At 43.3% G+C, this 16,612-nt stretch overlaps 1 protein-coding gene across 2 annotated transcripts; it reads left to right on the forward strand.

Annotated features, from left to right (window-relative positions):
* The first annotated feature begins 2,409 nt into the window (after positions 1–2,409).
* On the forward strand, positions 2,410–14,946 carry SIX4 (SIX homeobox 4). 2 transcript variants are annotated; one of them, XM_073800417.1, is made up of 4 exons: positions 2,410–2,496; positions 2,706–3,556; positions 6,249–6,937; positions 10,570–14,946. In XM_073800417.1, the coding sequence occupies exons 1-4, from the start codon at positions 2,494–2,496 to the stop codon at positions 11,364–11,366; spliced, it is 2,340 nt and encodes a 779-aa protein (XP_073656518.1). In that variant the 5' UTR covers positions 2,410–2,493; the 3' UTR covers positions 11,367–14,946. The 2 variants fall into 2 exon arrangements, with proteins under 2 accessions (XP_073656518.1, XP_033706975.1); XM_033851084.2 differs by lacking the exon at positions 2,410–2,496 and having other exon boundaries at positions 2,611–3,556.
* The last annotated feature ends 1,666 nt before the right edge of the window (positions 14,947–16,612 follow it).

Below are 16,612 nucleotides of genomic sequence, written 5' to 3' on the forward strand. Positions count from 1 at the left end.
GTACTCTGAGATTAACTCCACACACCCTCAAGTCTGGTGTTCTATTCTAATGTAGCTGACCATGTTTGAGTCAAGGGCTTCCAATCTACTTTGAAATGCTGCCAGAATGAGCTCTGAGGCTCAGCCAGCTAAAGGAATCCAGAGCCTGGTGTTGGATTTCACTTCTGGTCCTATAGGAATCTCCTCCTGGAGCTACAGAATACCAGTGTAGCCACAGGCTACAGATATCATAAAAGGCCACTGCTGCTTCTATATAATCTGTTGAACTTGGTACTCTGGAGTCAAATATACAGAAGACATGCAGAAACCCAATACATGGTTTTCCAAGTCAATGCACTATATTTGATTGATAATAAACCTGAAGAAGACTCCTATGACCTGAACTTGGAAAGCCCTATAATATAGCCAAATGGATTTTCATTAGGTATATATAATTGAAAAGTTTCCTACTTTGCACTATCAGGAGGAAGATAAGAAACATTTAACAAAGATTAATTATGTGCCAGGTGCTTTTTGGCACATCTTATCTCATTTAATCCTCACAACAATCCTGTCCACTTTTTATAGTCAAGTAGCTAATAAATGGCAGAGCTAGGATTAAACCTACATCTAGCTAGCTGATCCCCAAATCCACATCCTTTCCACTAAGCCACACTACCTCCTGTCTACTTTGCTCTGATAAACAAACTTTAAAAATTCAAGGAACTAAATGGAACGTGGTATCCTGGATTGGATAGAGAAACAGAAAACAGATATTAGCAAAAAAACTGGTGAGTCCAAAAAGAGGTCTGGAGTTTAGTTAATAGTATTGCACCAATGTTAATTTGTTTGGACAAAGTATCATTATAATATAAGGTGTTAACATTATGGGAAATTAGGTAAAGAGTAGGTGGGAACTCTGTACTCTTTTTAAGACTGTACTGTAAGTCAAAATTATTCTAAAATAAAAAACATATTTTTTAAAAGTCAAGGAAGTTATGAATCTCAGATATCGTCCAGAAGTCCAATACCCAACTGGATATTTCCAATGGGGCAGAAACGTGTGGTCTTTTCCGTAATTATAAATTTTGAATCTACCAGAGATGTCAGTGCTGGCTGGCTTCATTAGTGTAGTACAAAAGCAAGTTAACTCCAAACTCACATGACACCTTGGTCGTTGACCAGCAATAACAATGCAGCCTGTCCTCAAAAAAGGAAAACCACATCAAGCTGATCACGATAGCAGGTGACCTAAACAGCTGCTTTATAATATGCTGAAGTAAGCATTTATGGGTAATTGGGGAGCAGAAACAACACAAAGCCACCCAGAAGTAAAGGTTAGGATGATGTCATTAAAATGTTGGATTTTTGAGAAAGAGTACCGGCAGGTAGACCCAACTGACCCACAGTCATCAGAGAAGCAGAGATGGGTTCATCTTTTTTTGAGTGAAGACCTCATGCAAACCATGAAGGAAAGAGACACAGCTGCAGAAAGCAGCAGACTCCACCCCTACGGGCACTTCACCTCAAACCAAAGGGCAGTCTCCCATCTGTTTATGCTGTGGAAATGGCTGCTGATCCCGCAATGACCTCCTCCAAGACACCTGCACACAGAGGAGGTTTCTACCAGGAATATCATCTCCAAAACACTGTCCATACACTTATATTAAAAATGTTCATATAGAGGCTTAAATCTCCATGCTGTTATTATAATCTAAAAGTTAGCTCTCTTCTACCCTACCGACCCAGGATAAACATATGGTAAAACATTCTATACGTTCAGTTGTAACACGTTCAACTCAGTTGGGTTGCCAGCCCGCCACGTGACTTAAGGTTAAACACATTTTTTTTGAAGGCTTCTTGTTTTTGTGTTCTCAGTGGGCTATTTATACCGTTTTCAAGCATTCCCCCCGCCTTTGGAATTTTAATTTACTGTGAGTGCTTCCCCCTTAGAGCATTCCCTAGTGCCATTTTATTCTTGACCCTTTTGAATAAAAATCCTTAATGAAGACATCTGAAAGGGGGGTGAAGGGCAGTAGAGAGACACCAGGGAAGCTTCTGAATTGTCCTCTGAAATTTTGTCATCTAGATGCTGAGGGTGGTCTCTTTGTTAAGAGTTTCGCATCCGGACCTTAAGGCCACATAATTAATGTTCCCACTGGAATCGTAGGGACTCTCCTTGAAAGAGTCTGTTGTCCAGTTTTCAGGCCACATTAGGCATGTTCCCGCCCAGGAGCAGGGCCTGAAAAGAATGTCGGTGTTTCCCTTCAGGTATAGGTGCCTGGGGGTCAGGGGAAGAGGGAACGGCAAGGGGTGGAGTGGGAGGCGGGTGATCGACAGGGATAGAAACGGTGTCTCCTCCTCCCTCTGAATGTGAAATAGCCAATGAGGTGGCGCGGCCGGGCCGGCCGGGCCGCCAGTGCCATATAGTATGCAGCAACCGGAGGAGTCACGTTGGGGGAACGGCAGAAAGCAGCTATCCTTTTACACTACTTTGCTCTAGCAGCTATCTTAATGGTGACTGCGTGGCCGGGGGGAAACCTGATCGGCCAGATCCAGCCGAAACCGGGAGGGAGGGAGTGGGCTTTCCGGAGGGGGGGAGGGGGGAGGGACACGAAGAAGGAGGAGTAAGAGAGGGGAAAAGAAAGAGGAAAAGAGTGCGAGGGAGTGAGGGAGGGAGGAAAATAAACAACAAAAAAATGTCCTCTTCCTCCCCCACCGGGCAGATTGCAAGTGCGGCGGACATCAAGCAGGAGAATGGGATGGAAAGCGCCTCGGAAGGGCAGGAGGCGCCCCGAGAAGTGGCGGGGGGCGCGGCGGCGGGGCTGAGCCCCCCGGCTCTAGCCCCTTTCCCCCTGGAGCCGGGGGACGCCGCGGCCACCGCCGCCAGGGTGAGCGGAGAGGAAGGGGCAGTGGCTGCAGCGGCGGCGGCCGGAGCGGCGGCGGATCAGGTACAACTCCACTCGGAACTTCTGGGCAGGCACCACCACGCCGCGGCCGCCGCGGCCGCCGCCGCCGCGCAGACCCCACTGGCCTTCTCGCCCGACCATGTCGCCTGCGTGTGCGAGGCGCTGCAGCAGGGGGGCAACCTGGACCGCCTGGCCCGGTTCCTGTGGTCCCTGCCCCAGAGCGACCTGCTACGTGGCAACGAGAGCCTGCTGAAGGCGCGGGCGCTGGTGGCCTTCCACCAGGGCATCTACCCTGAGCTCTACAGCATCCTCGAGAGCCACAGCTTCGAGTCGGCCAACCACCCGCTGCTGCAGCAGCTCTGGTACAAGGCGCGCTACACCGAGGCCGAGCGAGCCCGCGGCCGGCCGCTGGGCGCCGTGGACAAGTACCGGCTGCGCAGGAAATTTCCCCTGCCCCGCACCATCTGGGACGGCGAGGAGACGGTGTATTGTTTCAAGGAGAAGTCGCGCAACGCGCTCAAGGAGCTCTACAAGCAGAATCGCTACCCTTCGCCCGCCGAGAAGCGGCACCTGGCCAAGATCACCGGCCTCTCCCTCACCCAGGTCAGCAACTGGTTCAAGAACCGCCGGCAGCGCGATCGGAACCCCTCTGAGACCCAGTCCAAAAGGTGAGCGCCAACTTTCCTCCTCCTCCCCCTTCCTCTCCCCAACCCCCTTCCCAGCTTTCTTTTCCTCCAAGTGCTTGCAAACATGGCGCTTACCTTCCCCACCAGCCTGGTCCGGCTGCCCACCTCTCCCCGCCCCCCACCTCTCTCCCCGGCTGGGGGAGGGGGGGTGGCGGCGGCGAGGGGCGGGGGAACCTTGCTCCTTACCCTCCCCCCACCTCCCCCCAGAAGTTTCTGGTCGCCCGCCTAGGTCTCAGTCCCCGCCCCCACCTCGGCTGGTCACTGCTGCCCGGTTTCCCACCCCCATCCCTCTGGCTTTGAAGTTGCCACTCTCTCCCCGGTTCTGGCTGGGCGAAGGATCGTGTGTAGACGCCGGAAAGGCAGTTCTCGCTGCCGCCCGATGCCCACGGAGGTTGCCAGCGCCCGCCGGGGTCTGCACCTCCATGGGGTCACGCCGGCCCGGCGCGCGCACGCGCTCCCGGACCCCCAGGGTTCGGCTGCCCCAGGCAGGCGCTGGAGGTGGCCGTGGCCGCTCCGGAGGGAGAAGAAAGTTGGTGGGGTCTGGAAGCGCAGAAGGGGGTCTGGGGACGTCGAGGTTTTATATGACAGAGTTAATCATTCACCCTGCCCGCTGTGGTTCCCTTCGCGGCCGCGGCAACTGTGGGGTGTTGGTGCGGCTCGGCTCTGCGGTGTTTTGAAACCTGATTCCGAACTCCTTCGGATCGAATTTCAGCGCCGCCGGGGTGGTGGGGCTAGAGGGCGGCTTCCCCGGCCCCCGAACCCTGCGGGGCTCCCTCTCGGTGTGGTGATTGGGGCTGGGGGCAGGCTGGCACCAGGCGGACAGCAGGGAAGGACTGGGGGCGCTATCCACTCCGCACCTCTTTGAGCGCCCACCCTGGCGGGTTTGAACTTTTTGACTGCCAGGTATTTTTTCCCAACCGGTAGAAAATACCGGGTTTTCCTCCTCTTTTGTACGTCCTCCTGAGTCAGACACCTGGTCTGTGTGTATTGTTGGACAAAGTAAAGAGAAGGTCGCCGAAAGGGATGGTGTCGCCAGCCCCGCGGGGAAAGGAGAGAAAGAATCCAAAAGCAGCTCGAAGGTTCTGCTCAGGGGAGGAATCTGGGAGCCGGGGAGCCCGGCCCGGCGGGGAGAAGGTGATCACCCGACGCGTTCCAGAGCCCGCCGCGGGCCGCTCCTGCCCGTTTCTCGCCCAAGGCAGGAGGGAGGCTCCGTGCCCGAACCCGGCCTCGCGGTAACCAAAACAAAACGCGCACTGCGACCTGTGTGCACCCCTCCGCGGACTTGCGGGGGCGACCCAGAGGAGGCGCCTTGGTAACTCCACGCCAACTGTCCCCGTGCCTACTTGAGGCAGCGGATCCTGTCGGCGACGGAATCCGATGGGCAGGGGGTAGGGGGGTGGGGAGCGGGCGCGGCGCGCCGGCCAGCTGCCCTGGAGCCTCCACTCCCTGGCCGGGCGCGTTCCCCGCGTCTCCTCAGCCACACTCAGCCTGCTTCGCCCCACCAACACACACACCCGCTCCCAGCCCAGTTGCCTGGTTGAGGCCCCTTTCCGGATCTACCTCCCACCCGCATCCCCGGTGAGTCACCCTCGCAGACGGCGACGGCGGCTCAGCCTCAGCTCGTAAATCAAAGCGCCTTCTGCGCTCCTGGCCCCGCAGTCCGGGGTAATCCCCTCCCCTCGGCATGAAAGCGAACCGACCTCGGGGCACTGCAGAGATGTCGAATCTTCTGCCGGGCCAAGTCCCGCCGCGCTCCAAACTGCCTCTGTCCTACCATCCTTTCTCCCCCGGCCCAGCCTCCGACCAAATGGGAAACACCCACCACTACCCCTCCCCAGATTTGGTATTTACCCCCAAATCGGAGAACTGAGGAACACAGTCTTGTTTGGAACAGAACAGAAGGACTGAGGGTGCTGGGGAAGGGGTCTGAAAGGTACAAGGCCACTGAGTGACCCACACCCTTTCCCTCCCACCTCCCCAGGGCACTGGATGGTGTTTGTTAAATAGGCCCCTATGGCTTTCTTTGGATTCAAAGGCGACTGCACATAACAGTTCTTGGGTTGAAAGTGCCTTTCCTACAACAAGACAGCCACTTTGTTGAATGAGACAGTTGTCAGTCTGGTGGAGTAGAAGTTTGGGAGCAGGTGAGAAAATGATCTCTTGTTAACTAACTGGCAGACAAAACTGAGTACTTCCCACCTCCTGCTCCTTTGACAGTTTCATTTACCTCCAAAATCACACTAATCTGAATTGGTTTGAGGGGAAGGGAAAGAGCTCCTAAACAGAAATGACTGACCACCCCTTTAATGAGGTTTTTTTTCTGTGGTATAGATAGCAGCATATTTAACAGTAATAAATAACTTCAGTGCTATAAAAACATATAGACAATTCTGTAAATCCTATTAGCTGAATTTATATCTTTTAGACCTCTGGACTTTCTCTGAACTTATTATTAGTAAAGGTTATTGAGACATGAGATTTCCTCTTCTCAGATGCCCTGGTCAGAATCTGCTGAAAGGCCTCAGAGCTAAAACAAGACTAGAAGACTTAACTGCTGTGCTTTCCTTAAACACTACCTTTAATGGGATTAGAGGCTGGTTTTCCAAACAGTTGGCACTATATAGATTGCCATTCCCATGACTTTCTGAATGTCTTGATTTCCTCCTCTGTACAGTGAGTCGGATGGCAATCCTAGCACTGAAGATGAATCCAGCAAGGGTCATGAAGATTTGTCTCCTCATCCACTCTCCAGTTCATCCGATGGTGTCACCAACCTCAGCCTTTCCAGTCACATGGAGCCAGTATATATGCAACAAATTGGAAATGCTAAAATATCATTAAGCTCTTCTGGAGTTTTGTTGAATGGAAGTTTGGTACCTGCCAGTACTTCACCTGTCTTCCTTAATGGTAATTCTTTCATTCAGGGACCCAATGGAGTTATCCTTAATGGATTAAGTGTGGGAAATACACAGACAGTGTCACTGAACCCACCAAAAATGGCATCAAACATTGTGAGCAATGGTATATCCATGAGTGACATACTGGGGTCTACCTCCCAGGATGTGAAGGAATTCAAAGTTCTCCAGAGTTCTTCAACTAACTCAGCAGCCACCACCTCCTATAGCCCCAGTGCTCCTGTGTCGTTCCCAGGGCTGATACCCAGCACTGAGGTGAAAAGAGAAGGTATTCAAACAGTGGCTTCCCAGGATGGAGGTTCTGTAGTGACTTTTACCACACCAGTGCAAATTAACCAGTATGGCATCGTCCAGATCCCCAATTCCGGAGCAAGCAGTCAGTTCCTTAATGGGAGCATTGGATTCTCTCCACTGCAGCTGCCTCCTGTTTCAGTGGCAGCTTCACAAGGTAAAAGTCTGGTTTGGTACCGTAATGCACCAGTGAATGTTTTAGCCAGCTGCTGTAAATGACGCGTTTGGTGAGAGCTATAGATTGCTGTTACTGTTCAGGTACCTTACTGGCTGCCACAGCTGCAGAATAGCCTTGATTTGTTCCTCTTTCTTCACAACATCCATGTAATATCCAGCTTGCTTGGTTCCCTGGCATCATGGGGGTGGGTTTTTATTTTCCCAACAACTGAATGGAAAAATACAGTTCGTAGTGTGTCCTGCCAGTTCTACAATTATAGAAATATGCTAAGTCAATCGGTGCTTACAAAATAACCCACTGCTTGACATTTTAAGATTAAAAATTAATAATATTGCTAGAACACAAAATAAGTCAAGCAGTTGGTAGGAATGTGTAGACTTCACCTAAGCATTTTTTATTTGACCAAAAGGAGTTTTAGAAGAGCGAGCTAAAGAGACTGGATCATTTGCGTTTGATTCATGTTCCTCCTATAAGTAAGACTAACAGACCTAAAGGGAGAACCGAGGAGTATGTGATTGTCTGTTGCTATGCATGTATACTTGCCCCCTAAATGTGTGGGTTTATTTATGGAGGTAACTGTAAGCCTTATTTTATATGTTGGTGGCTTTACTCAGGCATCTGCTAAAGGAAGCACTGATCTGAAATTTGGGAAACCTGAGGCTGATATGCCAGTTCTTCAATGACTTTAAGCAAATCTGGATGGCTCTGTGTCATTGTTTCTCTGTAGAAACAGGAATGGTTAGAATGGCAGTGGAGGTTGCAGAGCTGCTAAAATTCAGGAGTGGGAGATGTTAGTGCATATTTGCCTTCCTGGAAGCAAATCTGAAAGTCCAAATTTTTACCCAAACAAAATAAGTGACTGTTTGCCTTAAAGATCAGCTTCCTGTAAAATGGTTTTATCCAAAAAAAACACCTCAATTTATACACAACTCTTGTTTCCACAACTATGGTCTACTTCAGTTTGTTTGAGGCATTAATGGAAGAATTGTTGTGCAGTAAATTCCATTCTGTTCATTTGTTTCTCTTTAGGTAAAATGGTAGTATAGTAACACACGACAGTCCTGCAGCATGCTATTTATTTCTTCATTGTTCCAGGCTATGGAAAGGATTAAGCTTAGTCACTATCCAACACAGGGCAAAAATAGGAAAACCACAGGGAGAGCCAAAGTGCTTAGTTTACAATACTTTAATGTGGATCTAACCCTTTTTCTCTCTTTAGGAAATTTCCAAATAGTAGGTAACATTTTAAAGACAACAAATTTGAGCAAAAAGCATGGTATGTACATTGGGGGAGAAGAAAAGCAGGAGTACTTCTCACACATAAACTAAAAAAGTGCTACCATAGAAAATTATTACAAACTAATAGCTAATTCTTAAAATGGGACATTTAGTATGAATAAGAACAGCATTTTCAGTTTAAGTAGCTAAGATCAAATGACAGAGCTGTCAATCCTTAGACTTGTCTGGGTGAGTTGAAGACATAAGTTTAACCAGATGGCCCAGGAAACAACGTTCCCTTAGAGTAACTGTGTATTGCAGTTCTCAGTAAAGCATTTGGGGATTCAGCCTTTCTCAAAACAGATACCAAGCCTTTCTTAAAAATGGCTAGACAAGGTAGATTATCTTTCTATAGACGAAATTTATATAGAAAAGCAGAATCTCTATTTCTTTTGCTCACTTTATAATCTGAGTAAATAAAGGGTTTTTTTAAGCATCATTATAAAATTATACTTTGTACCTATATCATTTCTCAACTGGGTTTTTTTTTAACTGATTTTGAAATGATTGTTCAATTTATAATTCAATTGCAGCTATACTTAAATATCAAGTTTTAGATCACATCTGCTTTTCCCCCTTCATCTATGTATTTTATAATATCTACACATTTAGAAATATTATTTTATTTATATTCCGTAGCAGTTTGGGAAAATGTCGCACCTATTATGTTATATATAGCCCTATCAAAAAATAATGAATCATTTTGTTCACAAATACACTGGCAAACAATTTCACAAACGCATACACACAACAAAGTAACCATCTATTTCAGATGTCTTTTGCTACAGTTTAGTAGTCAACAAGAATTTTAAAGCCTTTTTAGTTCGTTTGACCTGGAACAAAGATTTACGTTAGAGAAGAGCTCAAACATATGTAGAAATGTTTTTCTTAAGTTCAAATAAAGTGTTTTCATTTTTTGTTTGTTTAAAGCCATTCCTTTGCATTTAAGGTGCTTAAAAATGTTGGAGGGCTTCCCTGGTAGCGCAGTGGTTGAGAGTCCGCCTGCCGATGCAGGGGACACGGGTTCGTTCCCCGGTCCGGGAAGATCCCACGTGCCGCGGAGCGGCTGGGCCCGTGAGCCATGGCCGCTGAGCCTGCACGTCCGGAGCCTGTGCTCCAAAATGGGAGAGGCCACAGCAGTGAGAGGCCAGCGTACCGCAAAAAAAAAAAAAAGAATGTTTGGAAGACATATAAACAGCCCTGTGACATACATTTATCAATAGAGGTGGCAGCGTAATCACAGTTATTCTATTAATTCAAGGAGGGAAATGTTTTAGGTGAATTACCTTTAACATTAGGCTGTTTTCTCAAAATAATGAAGATTTTACTGAACATCTAATCCAAGATCAGGGTAAACATCCTGCTTGAATTATTCTGTCACAAAACTCCCCCATGTCCACCTTTCCTTTAATGGCAAGATAATTGCCATTATTTCACTGTGCCTAGGAAAAGACTCAGAAAGAAAAGGGTTTTATTTGATGGTGTGAGTTGGGGGGGAGGGGGTCTAATTTGTCTGCATTTTCTGAGTTAGCTGATTTGAACAACTCAGCTTTCTACTTATATTTCTTTTACTACTTCTGGTCTCTGTAGAACATTATAATGAGAGTCTCAAAAGATACAAACCTTTTACAGAAGCATTAGCTCTAGCTCTTTATGTTAATCTGTGTTTTAAAAAGCACATTTCATTATTATCATTAATTCTTCCTGTAACTACAACACTGAAAATTCAGAACTAGCACAACAAAAGGAAAAAAAAAAAAACTATTGAATGTTTTGTTGACTTGAGTTTATGGTTAGTTTGGTGAAACTTTGCAACTTGTCTGTACAGGTTTATATGGTTAACTGTAAGCCCCAGGGTAACTCATTTATGTGGTATTTTCTGCATTTCCGTTTATATTTTATGTCAGTTACTGAGCTTGCCCTGAACAAAGGCATTCTCTTTCACATTTTTGTTTTCTAGTTCTAACTGGCAGAGCGAGCAATAACTATCAACTAATTGAGAGATATCAAGTCTCAGTAATACTGAACCAGAAACTTCACTGAAATTAGAACTTGGAAACAACATTTTTTTTTTTCACATTTGATTTCTAAGCCAGTAGTTCTTGCTCCCGCTTCATCACCAGAATTACTCAAGGAGTTAAAAATACACCTGTTCTGGGATTTACTGAGTCAGATAGATAGATTCTCAGGAGTGGAGTCTTGAAATCTGTAGTTTTAAGTGCCCAAGGTGATTCTACGGAACCTGAGAAAAATCATGTGTGTAAAAAATAACTTTTTTCTTTCCTTATCAGCCCCATCAATGATAATCTGTACTTCATTTTTTTTTTTTTTAGGTAATATTTCAGTAAATTCAAGCACTTCAGATGGGAGCACATTTACAAGTGAGTCTGCTACAGTCCAGCAAGGAAAGGTTTTCTTGAGCTCTCTTGCTCCCAGTGCAGTGGTATACACTGTTCCTAATTCAGGCCAGACTATAGGATCTGTTAAACAGGAGGGTGTGGAGAGGAGCCTGGTGTTTTCTCAGTTGATGCCTGTCAATCAGAATGCACAAGTAAATGCAAACCTGTCTTCTGAAAGTATCTCGGGAAGTGGCCTCCACCCACTGTCCTCCTCCTTAGTTAATGTATCCCCAACTCACAATTTTTCCCTGACTCCCCCTACCATACTAAACCCCACTGAGCTAAACCCTGACATTGCTGATAGCCAGCCAATGTCTGCACCTGTGGCAAGCAAATCTACTGTGACATCTGTCAGCAACACTAACTATGCAACTCTTCAGAACTGCTCCCTTATTACTGGTCAAGATCTATTATCAGTACCCATGACCCAGGCTGCCCTTGGGGAAATAGTTCCCACAGCTGAAGCCCAGGTGAGTCACCCCTCCCCTACAGTACACCAGGATTTTGTCAGAGAACATCATCTGGTTATGCAATCAGTAGCTAACATAAAAGAGAATTTCTTAACAAATTCTGAGAGCAAAGCAACAAGCAACTTAATGATGCTGGACTCCAAATCCAAGTATGTCCTAGAGGGCATGGTTGAGACTGTCTGTGAAGACCTGGAAACAGACAAAAAAGAGCTTGCCAAGCTCCAGACTGTCCAATTGGATGAAGAGATGCAAGACTTGTAAACTTAATTTCTTTTTTTTTTTTTCTGGCATCAGCAGGCAAATCTTTTCATGAAGACCTGAGGACATAAAGGATTTTCCCATTTGAAGGGAAACATTAGTTTTGCAAGTAAATGCATTCAAGAGACTTTGGATTGATCTGAATGAAGATCACAGTTAAATATGCAGGAGTAGAACTGCATTACTGCAGCCTTTTTGTTCACATGTGTTCTCTTTTAGACAGATGGAGACAGAGGAACAAGATGAAATATATCAAGAAGTCAAAGTGTATCATTTGGTTGACTTAACATAATTCTAAGATCAAATGGAACTTGATAAATAGTTTTCTAAATTAAAAATGTATACACTTAAGGTAGAAATTAAATATCACTACAGAGCGTTAGAAACAAAAGAATTCTTTTTGTTTACTTTTACTCCACGGGCATTGGTAAGGTTAAGAAGCATAAAAGGTACTCTACACTATTCTAAGGGTATATTTTTGAATATGTGCATTTCTGTTTTTCAGCATTTTTGTGAAAGTCTTGGCTTGTCTCTATACGTTTCCAAATGTGATTGGTAATAGTTCACTGTGGCTGAGAAAGTTTGCAACTCCACTAAAAACTCTGAAACAAACTTCAGTATGAGTGTAAATATATTAGTCCTATAAGCAAGAATTTGGGTAATTACAGTGAATTTTATTTATGCTGTATATGTTTCTCTTATACTTCAGACACTATGAACTGAAAAGAAAAATGTTTTCGTACTGTTTAATTTATTTTTATTGTTTGAACAGGAAGTGAACAGTTATTTCCAACAAAGTTTTACTTTTTGTAGGATTTTAAAAGTAATGATTTTTATCAGGAGTCTATTAAGGTCAATATTAATAACACTGAAACAAGAAATCTAACTCCCAGTATTGGAATTTTGGTACTTTTTTTCACATCCTTGTTCTTTATTTAGCAACTCTCTGATTCATTTAAATATATTTTCTACAGAATTCTATGTGCCTTTTTACCTTGTGGCCTTTTTATTATTCTTACTAAGGTACAGAAGTTTCAACAGAAGCACTGATGACTCCTTTCTACTATCCAACAGGGTTAATTTCACAGAATTGCTCTAAATCTGAAGAACTTAAGTTTCACTTATATTATTAGAGTTAATGTTTATGATGCAAGTGGTTGAACAATTAATTATTGTTGATACTTTTCATTACAAAGAAGTAACAGTTATAGACCACCATGTAAAACCAATTCTGGAGGCTATTAAAACAACCATTTTAAAGGAAAGAAAGAATATGTAACTTCTATTGAGCTGAATTATGTCCTGTTGAAACTTAGTTCTAAATGTTTTAACTCAGTTGTTACATTATGACATATGACTGTTGTTTGCACTATATTATCACCTCTTCTTTAAAAGTAAATCTTTCGGGGTTTCTGTAAGAAGCTTGTTTGATAATGTTGTGAGATGTGGTTACAGTTTTTATCAGGACTCTGAACAGAAGATGTAATAATACAAATACATTTATGTAGTGAGTAAAGTCTCTGGCCTCTGAAAAGCAAGAAAAGTGAGAAAATGATCTCTTCAGAGATGACAGAAAGTTGTTGAACATGAAGATGTCACCACATATTGCTTTCTTTAAGATTGGAACAAAGGGTCCACTGTAAATGTCTACATGCCCATCAGCCTAGCATGTTGAATAAGGGCCATAGAGGATTTAACTTTTGTTGTTATTGCAAATGGAACTTGCAGGCATAGGTGAAGAGCCCTTTGAAGAATTCCTCCCCCATCATTTTTTTTCTCCCTCATTTTGATAAAGAACTTAGGTCCCATTTTTTTATGGAATTAGCGAATGTTCCTAAACTGCTGAAATTACGTGTTTTTTTGTTTTGTTTTGTTTTACAACATCAGGTCTTTTAGAGTTCCTTCCACTCCACCACTACTTATACAGCTTGTTTGTTTCTTTGGGTGTGTGCTCATCATGTTACTGAGATTAATTACATGGGTCTATAGTGCAGTTTACATGAAAATGATGTTTTCCACTTGATTGCTGCAAATATCAAGAGTTTGTTAATTATTTTAAAATACCCATCCAATAAGAAAGATGGGAAGGTTTAAAAAGTTATATATGTTATATATACATATATATAACAGGAAAAGTTTTGTGTCTTCCAAAAATATAAGACTCTTTTATTCACAGTTCTTCCTCTTTTCTTCCTTAAGAAAGAGAAAGATAGCACAAAACTTAAGACTTACCTAGGAAACCTATTCATACTCCAACATGATGTAATTATACCCCTACAGTTACTCCAGGTAGCTATACAATATACCAGGTAAGAATCAATGCACATTATAAAGAACTTGTTCTTTTCTATTCTTTCAGTAAAATAAGGGCCAGTTGTTATGTAGCCCATATATATGGGAATGAAATAAGATAAACCCCATGATCTCCTTGCACAGAATTGCAAATGTTTTTTTGCAGTACCAAGGGCCAGACTCAGAACCCTTGTCAGAATTTCCCTCTTACGTAAACCAATGCTTGAAGATGCTGCAAATGACCCTCTAATGATCCCCAAAGAGGAATCAGAATAGGGATAAATAACTCCCTGCAAACCCCAACCCCTGCTGCTGGCTGTGTGAGCCTATCTATGCACTCTATCAGTCAGAATTGATATATAGCTCTTAGTTACATCCAGTAAAGGACAGCCTGTTGTTTAAAGAGAAGGTGCATTTGTTCCTCAGTCAAGCAAGAGCACCTGTGTTGTACTGCTTTATAGCTCATGTATATTCATAGTAAAGAAAAGACTGAATTATACACGTTTCAGTGCCTTTCTTGTGTTACGAAAGGCAGGTAGATGTTATAGCCATAGATAAAATTCATAGTTGAATTGCACACTGACCTTAAATCTCCCTGTATATGCCCTTGCGTCTTGCATGTTAAAAGCTGGATAATTGGGTAGATATTGCAGCCTGCCCTACTACATGTTAGACAAGTGTGCATTAGTACATAACCAGAAGTTCTTCATTCTTTAAAATGTTTTTGACAGATCATCTCATCATAAAAATATAAATAATTCAGGAAAACTGTGGGGAAAAGAATTACATTTTATAGAAGATGTTTCAAAGTCTTCTTAGAGCTTAGATAATAGAGTCTAACAGTTATTTTGTATCTAACTGATACATTTTATGTTAATTTCTTATTACCACCACACATTTTATTACTCAAAATTGTATAGCATGTGACTCTTTTGGCTTTCAGGGTTCTCAAAAATTTTTTATTCTTTTGTTGCATGTACTGTATGTTTAGAGGCAACCAGTTATATACTCAATATGGTTTTACTGTGCCTTACACAAAGAGAAAATCTATACAGAATGTATATCATGGGGTGGGGTAACAGAGTCTATACTGCACTGTTAGGTGATGGCACACAGAGCATGTCCCAGAACATTTCTGTGCTTAATTACCCAACCAAAGAGATCTAGAGTGTGTATGTTGTACTGTAATAGGGGTTTATGCCTGGACAATTAAGTGTTTTATTTGTTTTCTGAAATGATGTGAACTTATTTTTCTAAACACTATGCTAAATAAACTTTATATTTATACATACCTTATGTTGAAAAAGTTATTTATCCCTGGGAAAGCAGAGAAGAGTAAAGAGAAGAAAAACAAAAATCCACAAACATTTCATAGGCTTGCAAATATAAGAGTCATTTTGGGAAAACAGTCTGTCGGTCTTTATACAAAATTACCCAACTCACTTAATTGTACTGCATACTCAGAGCTAAATGATTAGATTTCATCCCCCTTAAAGGAAAGAAATGTGTCATTCATTTAGGTGTCCCCAAATCTGAATCTGATACCATTTTCAATGGAATTAAATTGAAAGGTCCAAGGACCTTTCCATTCCCAACCTTACTGAAAGAGCTCAGTATCACCCCATCTTTAAGGCACTCCCATTATCCAAAGTCTGGTTATACCACAGCTGGGTCCACAAGTGGTTTGGCTTAAAACTATGGACAGAACAGCATTACTGAGTGTGTAGAAGAGTCAGCCTTAGCACAGTTTGGTCCTCATGTTAAAATTACATGACATCTGATTTTGCATGCCTCCCACACTGAAATGAAGAGGAAACTAGATTAAAAAAATAGACTGGGACCACCTGTACAACTCTATTACAAAACTAAAGTCATCAAATTAATTTCAGGTATTATGTGTAGTGTTTTTTATAATCTTGTCATTCAGTTCATTTATTTACAAATTTTCTATGTAGTTAAACCAGTTAAAGTGAATAGTGTCTCAGTAAGTGGGTACTGTATAGGGTCAGAAATTATGGAGTGATTATATTTTATAATATCTTAACCAAACATTTTTAAAATTTTTATTTATATTGGAGTATAGTTGATTAACTATGTTAGTTTCAGGTGTACAGTAAAGTGATTCAGTTATACATATATATATTCTTTTTCAAAGTTTTTAGCTGCATTGGGTCTTCGTTGCTGCACACGGGCTCTCTCTAGTTGCAGCAAGCGGAGGCTACTCTTCACTGCGGTGCGCGGGCTTCTCACTGCGGTGGCTTCTCTTCTATAGAGCCGCACGGGCTCTAGGCATGCAGGCTTCAGTAGTTGTGGCATGCAGCCTCAGTAGTTGTGGCTCACAGGCGCTAGAGCACAGGCTCAGTAGTTGTGGCACATGGGCTTAGTTGCTCCGCGGCATGTGGGATCTTCCCGGACCAGAGCTCAAACCCATGTCCCCTGCATTGGCAGGCGGATTCTTAACCACTGCACCACCAGGGAAGCCCTTAATGAAACATTTTTAAAACATTTGACAAGGTTACTGATCTACTTCAAACATTTATTTTAGCGACAAAATTTTTTAATTTTATTTTATCGTAGTATAGTTGATTAAAATGTTGTGTTACTTCAAACATTTTTGTAGCTCCTTGGAAACTAGCAAATTAAAACCCCTCAATGGGATTCAAGACCTTTAGCTATATGATTCCATCCCACCTTGCCAGTTTGCCTTAAAAATAATAAATGTGGAAATTTACCTTTGTACCTCACCATTTCCAATACAGTAGATAGTAAATAAAATACATTCAGATAATGGTCAATGCTATAAAGACAATAACAGGGTGATGGAATTGAGAATGGGGAATGGGTAGAGGTGGGGATTAGATTGGTCAAGGAAGGTCTCTGAAGAAGTGACATTTCAGAAGAGAGATTTGAACGGTTCAAGGGAGCCAGCCTGCAAGACCTAGAAAAGAGCATTCCAG

The sequence above is a fragment of the Tursiops truncatus genome, chromosome 2, assembly GCF_011762595.2.
Source record: "Tursiops truncatus isolate mTurTru1 chromosome 2, mTurTru1.mat.Y, whole genome shotgun sequence".
NCBI classification, from domain to species: Eukaryota; Metazoa; Chordata; class Mammalia; order Artiodactyla; family Delphinidae; genus Tursiops; species Tursiops truncatus.